Source organism: Cololabis saira, chromosome 20 (genome assembly GCF_033807715.1).
Source record: "Cololabis saira isolate AMF1-May2022 chromosome 20, fColSai1.1, whole genome shotgun sequence".
NCBI classification, from domain to species: Eukaryota; Metazoa; Chordata; class Actinopteri; order Beloniformes; family Belonidae; genus Cololabis; species Cololabis saira.
Window position 1 is genome coordinate 2,553,017 of NC_084606.1, and position 10,203 is coordinate 2,563,219.

At 42.6% G+C, this 10,203-nt stretch overlaps 1 protein-coding gene across 3 annotated transcripts; it reads left to right on the forward strand.

The window, feature by feature from the left end:
- The first annotated feature begins 1,467 nt into the window (after positions 1-1,467).
- LOC133420207 (tripartite motif-containing protein 16-like) lies at positions 1,468-9,549 on the forward strand. Of its 3 annotated transcripts, XR_009770586.1 has the most exons (3): positions 1,468-1,741; positions 6,067-7,448; positions 7,525-9,549. XR_009770586.1 is itself a non-coding variant. In XM_061709814.1 (2 exons), the coding sequence occupies exons 1-2, from the start codon at positions 1,616-1,618 to the stop codon at positions 7,081-7,083; spliced, it is 1,143 nt and encodes a 380-aa protein (XP_061565798.1). In that variant the 5' UTR covers positions 1,468-1,615; the 3' UTR covers positions 7,084-9,549. The 3 variants fall into 3 exon arrangements, 2 of the variants coding, with proteins under 2 accessions (XP_061565798.1, XP_061565799.1); XM_061709814.1 differs by having other exon boundaries at positions 6,067-9,549; XM_061709815.1 differs by having other exon boundaries at positions 1,468-1,672; positions 6,067-9,549.
- The last annotated feature ends 654 nt before the right edge of the window (positions 9,550-10,203 follow it).

A 10,203-nucleotide genomic window follows, 5' to 3' on the forward strand; every position in this document is an offset into this window, starting at 1 on the left:
GGAAAGTCAGAAATCAAACAGTGAAATCATTCATATTATTAAAAGGTTGTAATAACTAACCCGCCACCAGGTGACAGCAAGTTAACTTTAACGTTGTTACAAATGCAACACTGCAAAGGCACAGATGTGGATGTCTGGAGATTTGAACCACCTTCATCTTCCTGCTGGACTAAACAGGATTATCTGACTAAACCATGAATACTGCCCGAGTTTAAACAGAAGTAAAAGATAGTAAGTGTTCAACACTATCTATAATAATAATTATTATTAATTAAAGCTGCAAGCAGCGATGAACGGGCCCTCACACCCTTGTGCACGTTCAGGCGGCTGGGAGAAGAAGAAGAGGAACCATCTTTGGATACACTTTCCTACATAGATGTGGAAAAGAAAACCCAATGTGTCGAAGAAGGAAAGGTGCAGAGGAGAGGAGAAAATGAGGAAGGAAGGAAGGACAGAACGAACGAACAAAAGAACGAACGAATAAAAGAAATAGAGAAGGTATGAAGAAACGAAGGAAGAATTTAAGGAAGGAAGGAACAAATAAAAGAGAAAATGAGAAGGTGTGAAGAAATTAAGGAAGGAAGGTATGAATAAGAAGGAAGGAAGGAAAGTGAGGAAATCAAGAGGAAAAGGGATGAAGGAAAGTTGCAGAGGAGAAGAGAAAATTAGGAAGGAAGGAACAAAGAAATAAGAGAGAAATAGAGAAGGTATGAAGGAAGGAAGGTATGAATAGAAATGAAGGAAGGAAAGATGGATGGAGGAAGGGAGGAAGAAGTTAAGGAAGGAAGGAAATATGAAATAGAGGAGAAAATTAGAAGGAAGGAAGGGAGTTATGAATAGAAATGAAAAAGGGAGGTAGAGAAGGAAGAGAGAAATGAAGGAGTACATTAAGAAAAATGTACTCGGAAAAGAAAAAGACAGGGAGAAATGTGGAAAAATAAATATGTAAACTCAAATGAGAGTCTGCTGTATCTGGAATGAATGTATTCTTGAGTCTATAAGGTAACAATAATATATATATATATTTTTTTTTAATCTTTATTTAACCAGGCAAGCAATTTAAGAACAAATTTCTTATTTGCAAGTGCAGCCTAGGGGGGTAAGGGGAGGGACTATAATAATAAGATAACCTTGTTTGAATTGTAAAATGGGTTTGGCTAAATACAATCTTTCACTAAAACTAGACTAAAATGGACAATTCTGACTAAACTAAGACTAAAATGCTCAGACTTTCAGTCGACTGAAACTTGACACGACTAAAAGGAGAATGAACGTGACTAAAACTAATAAAAACCCAGCTGAGGTTTACAGCTGAGGTTTACAGCTGGACCACAAGGGCCGCCGCTCCGGCGCTGATAACAGTTTATCATCAGCATAAAGAATGAACCGACCCCCCCGAAGAAACCTGCAGCCGCTGATAAGCTGCGTCTTATCAGTGACTGAAAGTGAAAGAAATTAACCTGGCAAATACGGAGGTTTATCTGGAGGTGAGCGAAGCAGCACAGCATCAGTTTTCTCTGTGTTCGGATCTCGGTGAACTCGACCAGGACCTGGAGACGGACGAGGAGCTCGGGGAAAACATCTTCTTCAGCAGAGAATCTGTTATCTGTGTTCAATGGATGAACATAAAGGTCATGAAACAGAAAGACGTGAGAAGCAGAAGGAGCTGGAGGTGAGTCGACAACAAATCCAGCAGAGAATCCAGGACCGAGAGAAAGACGTGGAGCTGCTTCAGCAGGAGGTGATTTTGATTTGATTTGATTTATTTATTCAGCACAGTATAAAAACAGAACAAGTAACATACAAATGTAAAAGAGAGATTGGTAATGTTCGGACGAGGCCTCTACCTGTAAAATACAGCAAAAGATTGTACAAAGATTTAAAATATGCAGAATGCATGATTGCAGTCTAAAAACAAAGACAAGGCAAATAAACAACAGCATGAATAGAATACATGGTATCTATATGATTAAAGAAAAAATAACAAATCTAGAAATATCATTAGGTAATCTGATCAATTAAATGTGTCCTGAGCTTATGTTTAAAATGATTGAATGAAGTAGATAGATTTAGATATGTTTTTACAGACATGGTTGATGTGGTTTTTCCAGCTTAAACTTTCATGGGGGGCTCGCGCGGGGGGGCTGTGGCTAGGGCGTCTCCGGTTTTCCTGGGGGGGACTGGGCTGTGGGCGTGGGGGTCCCGCTCAAAGGGCCCGGCCCTGCCTGGGTGTGGGGTGGCTGTCTGCGCGGGGGGGGGGCATCGCTCCCTTGGTCCTCCGTCGCTGGGCGGGGGCCGCATGCCCCTGTGTCTGTGGGGACTCCGTGACCTTTGGGGTGTCCGCCGGGGTGGCCCCGGGGGGAGGTGGGGCCGGGTCCGGGGATCGGGCCTCCCCTGGCCGGGGATCACCCGCGTTCCCCCGCCGGCTGGGGACAGGTGGGTCGCGATGCCCGGGCCTGGCGGGGCTCACAGCCTGGGGTGCCTTCTGGCGGTGCTGGACCCCCCCGGGGAGGGGGAAACGGTGCGAGATTATGCGTCTTTGTCGGTGAGAATGCGGTGCGGAAGGGTCCATGGAGGATTTGGACCTCCATTGGCAGAACAACAAAATTTTATAATTTATTGATATTATTACTATACAAAGATGGTTATTAATATTATTATTATATTATTATTATCATTATTATTGTTATCATTATTGTGGTTAGTATATTATTATTATTATTACAATAGATACTGCATAGATGAATGAATGGATGAATGAATGAATGGGATGCCTGGGTCTGGGGCCCTCCGTTGTCGGGCCCGCACAGGTGTCGCCCTGTTGGGGGGTTCCCTCTCTCCGGGCCCGTCTCCGGTCCCCCCCGCTGCCTCTGCGGCGGGCGCCCCTCTGGTCCTGGAGGGCCACTTTCAAGGGGGCGGGTGCGCCTGCCCGCGTCGGCGGCCGGGGCGGCTCTGTCTCTCCGGGCAGGCTGGCCCCTCGCCGGGTGGGGGTCATTGGCCTGGAGGGTGAGGGCCTCCTGGCCACGTGACCGGCCCGGGTGGCCGGCAATTCCCTGGGTCGCGATCCGCTGCTGCGGGATCCCTGGCTGCTTCTTCCCGTGTCGTGGGGGCCCCGCCCGCGGGTCTACTCGGCCGCCGCCGGGGGGGGGGCCTCGCTGGCGGTGGGTTGCCTCCCGCCCTCTACTCGCCCTCTGTGGGGTTGCTGGTGGCCTGGGTTCCGGGTTCTTCCTTGTCGGCCTCTGGTCTCCCGGGTGGCGGGGTTGCTCCCCCCCCTCCCCCACTATAGATACACTTCAGGTGGACCTTTGTTTGGTTTATTACGCGCGCACGCGCGCGCACACACACACACACACACACACACACACACACACACACACACACACACACACACACACACACACACACACACACACACACACACACACACACTGGCTTGTGCACCTGCATGCTTGCTCTGTAGTTTTTGGGGCTAGTTAGCGGTAGCTTAGCTTAGACTGTGATCGGATCTCGAGATTTGGGTCGATTGCTGCTCATGTTTTGGCTTCGTGTCAGTTTTGTGTTTCGTTAAAGAGCAGATTTCCAGTGCTCGCCGTGTGCCTCCGTGTGTTCTTGCCTCCTGGATTGGCAGTGGATGTCACCCCTCCCCCACCCCCCCACAAAAAAAAACTCACTGGGTTTGTATGCGTATATATATATATATATATATATATATATATATATATATATATATATATATATATATATATATATATTAAATATAGTAATAATGCACACATATATGCCTTAGGTTTTTACCAGCATGGTATCAACCATTAATACGTGTGCAGACAAGGTAGAAAAAAAAAAAGATTTACAATATATTCTTTTTTTTATGTAAATATAATAACATTAGATTTTTTTTATATTCAGTGATAGTTTGATAAGTTTAAACCATTTTGAAATGTTTTCTAAATCATGGTTACCCTTTCCCATTAGAGATGAAAAATCATTATGTGAAATAAATACGTTTGTATCATCGGCAAAAAGTACAGGAAACAAGGAGGACAAGGCTGCGGCCAAATAATTTATATAAATCTAAAATAACAGGGGCCCTAGTATAGACTCCTGGGGGACCCTGCATTTTAAGGCGGCCCTCTCTGATGATTTACCATCAATGATAACACATTGCTGACGGTTATTAATATAATTGAAAAGCCACACATGAGTAGGGATGGGAAACGAGAACCGGGTCTTGTTGAGAACCGGTTCCCAGTGTTTCAATTCCTTGGAATCGTTTGCCTTTTTCTGAAACGATTCCCTTATCGATTCCAGTCGGCGCGAATGACGTCACCAAGCACGTTGCGCAACGTGCGCATTCGCGCCCAGCAGGAAAACACAGGGACAAAGCGGCATAAACGCTCGAAAGTTTGGTTACATTTTACCAAAAAGGATGACAACAGGGCGACAATTCTTGCAATGTGGACATTTTACCAAAGGGGGGAAACTGTTAGGACTCGGCCGGCTGATCCGCTGGGAGCGCGGAGTCAGCCGGCGTGTGGTAAGGCTGATTTATGGTTCCGCGTTACACCAACGCAGAGCCTACGGCGTATGGTACGCGGCGACACACACCGTACGGCGTACCCTACGCCGTAGGCTCTGCGTCGATTTAACACGGAACCATAAATCATGCTTTAGAAGAGCCGCGCTCTCGGCCACGCGGACGAGCCGGGCGCTCCGTCGGACAGCGGAGCTCCCGACACAGCTGCAGCTTGTCAGCTCATCTATGGAGAAGTTAAAGAGCATATACCACTAGATGCTCCCTTCATCAAGGCAGCGAAGAGTATCAGGCCAGAATAGATGAATGTCACCAAGCAGGGACTAAGTTTGTAGTGTTGAACATGTTACTGGACATTCTTACAAAGTAATTTGTTGTTTTTAGTTAATTTGTACAGAAGAATATTTATTTTATTATTATTATTTTATATTAAATACATATTTTACTGTATATTATAAATAATTTTGTGGGGACCCCCTGGCACCATCGAGGAGCCCAAGGCTGGGGGCATCTTAGACCTCACTTATATTTTTTGTTCAAAGATATAAAAGTTTTATTTCTTTGAACAAAAAAGATCAGAGAAACAAAGAAATTGAAACAAAGAAACAATTTTAGTATCAACTTTGTTTTATTAAAACAAAGTTGATACTAAAATTGTTTCTTCTCCTTTTTTCCAAATGAGAATCGATAAGAGAATCGATAAAGAATCTAATCGTTAAGCAGAATCGAAAATGGAATCGGAATCGAAAAAATCTTATCAATTCCCATCCCTACACATGAGTGATTCCAGCAAATCCATAGTGTAATAATTTTTGAAGAAGAATATCAAAATTAACTCTGTCAAAAGCTTTGGATAAATCAAGAAAGATTCCCAAAGCGTATTCATTATTATTGACTGTTGCTGTTTATTTTATTTTGGTTTATTTAATAATAACATTGTTTCAAGTATATTTACAGTGTCTGAGGTTCTTTATGTTCAATGTAATTCCTTCTCATAACCCCCTACTTCTGAAAGCCGTCATACTACCTATTCCCATACGGTATATGTTACATAATTGTGGCGAGCCAGCCAGGAGAAGGTTATTGATTAACGTAAAGGTACCATCAACTTAAAGATGGAGGTATTTGAAAATTTCAAAATTCCAAATGCAATGTTGGTAAATGGAGTCTAAAATGTGAAGATTTGATAGTTAGGATGTTTAGTTCAAATGATGAAATGTTTGTAGAGAGAAAGCATACAGACCTGCCACAGCCAGTGATGTGCACCTCACTGTCTGTGGCAAAGTGCTGCTTTAAACTGTGGGTGTGGTGTAGTGGAATCACTGAGTGGAACCTGGTGTGAGTGATTAAGTGAGTGAGTGAGCTGGTGAGCTGGTGAGTGTAGTAGAGTGGGTAACACACACTTTTTTAGTAGTGCAGTGGCACAACCACATTTTAACACTGGGTTACACAGTGTGAATTTTATCAACCAATTGAAGTATAGCCATTTCTGTGGAATGTTTTTTCCTAAATCCATATTGGTGTTTATACAGATGGAGGACATCAACGTCTCTGCTGATAAAGCAGTGGAGGACAGTGAGAAGAGCTTCAACGAGGTGATCCGTCTCCTCCAGAAAAGAAGCTCCGATGTGAAGCAGCAGGTCAGATCCCAGCAGAAACACGAAGTGAGTCGAGTCAAAGATCTTCAGGAGAAACTGCAGCAGGAGAGCACTGACCTGAAGAGGAGAGAAGCTGAGCTGGAGAAACTCTCAGACACAGAGGACCACAACCAGTTTATCCACAACTACCCCTCACCGTCACCCCTCAGTGAGTCCACACACTCATCCAGCATCCAGATTCGTCCTCTCAGGTACTTTGAGGAAGTGACAGCAGCTGTGTCAGAGACCAGAGAGAAACTACAGGATATCCTGAGAGAGACGTGGACAAACATCTCACTGTCAGTGGCTGAAGTGGATGTTTTACTGTCGGAACCAGAACCAAAGACCAGAGATGAATTCTTGAACTATTCACGAGACATCACTCTGGATCCAAACACAGCAAACTCATATCTGTTATTATCTAACGGGAACAGAAAAGTAGCAGTAATGAGAGAAAACCAGTCTTATTGTGATCATCCAGATAGATTCAGTGTTTACGAGCAGGTCCTGAGTAAAGAGAGTCTGACTGGTCGGTGTTACTGGGAGGTGGAGGTGAGAGGAGGAGGAATCTGTGTAGCCGTTTCCTACAACAACATCAGCAGAGCCGGATGTTTGTACGACAGTGGGTTTGGATTCAATGACCGGTCCTGGTCTCTCCGCTGCGACACAAACGGTTACATGATGCGGCACGACAACGTCTTCGCTCTCGTCTCCGGTCCTGCTTCCACCAGAGTTGGAGTTTTCCTGGACCACGGAGCGGGTCTTCTGTCCTTCTACAGCGTCTCTGAGACCAGGACCCTCCTCCACAGAGTCCAGACCTCCTTCACCCAGCCGCTCCACGCCGGACTCTGGCTCCTGGATTGTGGCGTTTCTGCTGAGCTCGTCAAAGTCCCAGAAGTGATTACTGGGTGATTACAGAGTTTTATGTTTAGAAACTAGATTTATTTGTCTTATCTCTGGGTGTAACTGTTTACGACCGTTGGGAACGTCTCCAGTGTTTGACAACTAACCTGGACTTTAAAAGTGGGATGTCAGACATTCATTTACTCAGATAAATACTCTAAAGTATGAATAGAATAGAAGAGAATAGAATACTTTCCAGTGCAAGACAGTGCAAACAGATACAAGAAATATAAATAATATAAAAAGGTTAAGGTGCATTTTTAAATAGTCAAATCAAGACCTGAGATCCTATCTACAGATAATTACACATATTTACACATGCGGTGGAATATTGCACAGATAGGCCGGTACTAGTACTAGTACCAGAACTACAGGTCAGTATATTTGGTACAGAAATATCGGCTCAAACAAACTTAAATGATTGAAAAACTTTGTTTGTGTCTTTTACAGAACAAGAATGTGATGCGAGTTAAAGCGATCGACACAATAAAACATTGATAATTAATTTCATGAAACAATGATAGTTATGTTAACTTTGACTGTTTTGGACTATAGATTTATTAGACATATTTTATTATCCTACAATCGTGTCACTTTATTTAAATGTATTATCATGGATATTTAAAACAGTTTGATCCGTCTGGGGTTACTGGGTTTAATTGATCATCAATTAATCAGATAAATAAAATAAGTAAATAAAGTAAATAAACTGGAGTCAGTTAATCGATTTAAGGATTCATTGTTATTCAACATCTTTTGGTCCTTTTTAATGGTTGTTCTAACTTCTGAACTTTGTATATTTGTAGTTTTTCAGACATTTAGATGTTTATGCTTGGGCCTTTATAACATCAACATCTGGAATCTAACTTTTGGACGTTGACAGCAACATTTGGTGTCATTAATGTGTCATCAAGGATATTTTATGATTAAATAGTGAGCAGGTTCTTCGGAGGGTTTGCTGCTGGTTCCCTCTAAAAATCGTTGGTCTGCAGAACTGAGATGGACTTAGACCTAGGGAAGAGAATCAGGGCAATGCAGGAGAAAAGATATTTGAGAGGGGGAGATTTTTCTACGAGAAAAAAGTTGAAATGTCGAGAAAAAAGTCGAAATGTTGAGATTAATGTTGAAATACAATTTTGAGAAAAAAGTCAAAATGTCAAGAATAATGTTGAATGGTCAAGATTAATGTTGAAATAGAATTTCAAGAATGAAGTCGAAATTTTTGTGTATGACGTCCAAATTTTGTGAATAAAGTCTAAATGTCGAGATTAATGTTGAAATACAATTTTGAGAAAAAAGAAACGTCTTCGCTCTCGTCTCCGGTCCTGCTTCCACCAGAGTTGGAGTTTTCCTGGACCACGGAGCTGGTCTTCTGTCCTTCTACAGCGTCTCTGAGACCAGGACCCTCCTCCACAGAGTCCAGACCTCCTTCACTCAGCCGCTCCACGCCGGACTCTGGCTCCTGGATTGTGGCGTTTCTGCTGAGCTCGTCAAAGTCCCAGAAGTGATTACTGGGTGATTACAGAGTTTTATGTTTAGAAACTCGATTTATTTGTCTTATCTTGGGGTGGAACTGTTTACGACCGCTGGGAACGTCTCCAGTGTTTGACAACTAACCTGGACTTTAAAAGTGGGACGTCAGACATTCATTTACTCAGATAAATACCCTAAAATATGAATAGAATAGAATAGAATAGAATAGAATAGAATAGAATAGAATACTTTATTGTCACTATGCATGGGTACAGTGAGATTGAAAGCAGTATCACATTTCCAGTGCAAGACAGTGCAAACAGATACAAGAAATATAAATAATATAAAAAGGTTAAGGTGCATTTTTAATTAGTCAAATCAAGACCTGAGATCCTATCTGCAGATAATTACACATATTTACACATGCGGTGGAATATTGCACAGATAGGCCGGTACTAGTACTAGTACCAGAACTACAGGTCAGTATATTTCGCACAGAAATATCGGCTCAAACAAACTTAAATGATTGAAAAAATTTGTTTGTGTCTTTTACAGAAGAATGTGATGCGAGTTCAAGCGATCGAGACAATAAAACATTGATAATTATTTTCATGAAACAATGATAGTTATGTTAACTTTGACTGTTTTGGACTATAGATTTATTAGACATATTTTATTATCCTGCAATCGTGTCACTTTATTTACATTTATTATCATGGACATTTAAAACAGTTTGATCCGTCTGGGGTTGCTGGGTTTAATTGATCATCAATAAATCAGATGACACCAGCCACGACTCTCTATATCAAACCATTCAAAAGTTATGGCAGAAAGTAGGAACAATCACATATTGACCATTACGATTAAGGGGCGGGGCTAATTTGCACCAATTAAGGTGAAGGAGTCAAAACCGAGTCAGATGACACCACCTACGGGAAACCATTCAAAATGTATGCCAGAAAATAGGACCTATCAAATATCGACCAATTAGAAGAAGGGGCGGTGCTAATTCAGGCCAATGAAGGTCAAGGACTATATACTGAGTCAGATGACACCACCCACATCTCAACCCGTTCAAAAGTTAAGGCAGAAAGTAGGAACTATCAAATATCGACCAATCAGATGAAGGGTCGGGGCTAACGCTTTTGAAAGAGAAAAGTAATGCGCATAGTCGCAGGATGGAGACGCACATTTTGATGTATAACACACTTGGGTGCATGTTACGGTTCAGGCCGTATTAATTGTTGAAGGAATGGCATAAATTGCGCCAAAATTACACGATTAATTCAAAATGGCCGACTTCCTGTTGGGTTTCGGCCATGGCGCCAAGAGACTTTTCTTTAAGTTGTGACATGATACAGGTGTGTACCGATTTTGGTGCATGTACATCAAACCGTATTGTGGGCACAAAGTTTTCTAGGGGGCGCTGTTGAGCCATTAGGCCATGCCCATTAATGTAAACCATTAAATATCACATTTTTTCGCCAGGCCTGACTTTGTGCAAAATTTGGTGACTTTTGGGGCACGTTTAGGTGGGCAAAAAGGCCCTCATTTCGTCAGAAAAATAAAAATGAGAACTCCTACAGATACAATAGGACCTTTGCACTGTAAGTGCTCGGGCCCTAATTAAGTGCAACAACAAAGTACTACAAAAAC

Excerpts from the sequence above, each read along its gene's own strand:
- LOC133420207 (XM_061709814.1), top strand. The coding sequence starts at position 1,616 with ATGGATGAACATAAAGGTCATGAAACAGAAAGACGTGAGAAGCAGAAG. Across the intron at positions 1,742-6,066 it reads TGGAGCTGCTTCAGCAGGAG|ATGGAGGACATCAACGTCTC; the intron begins GTGATTTTGATT and ends GTGTTTATACAG.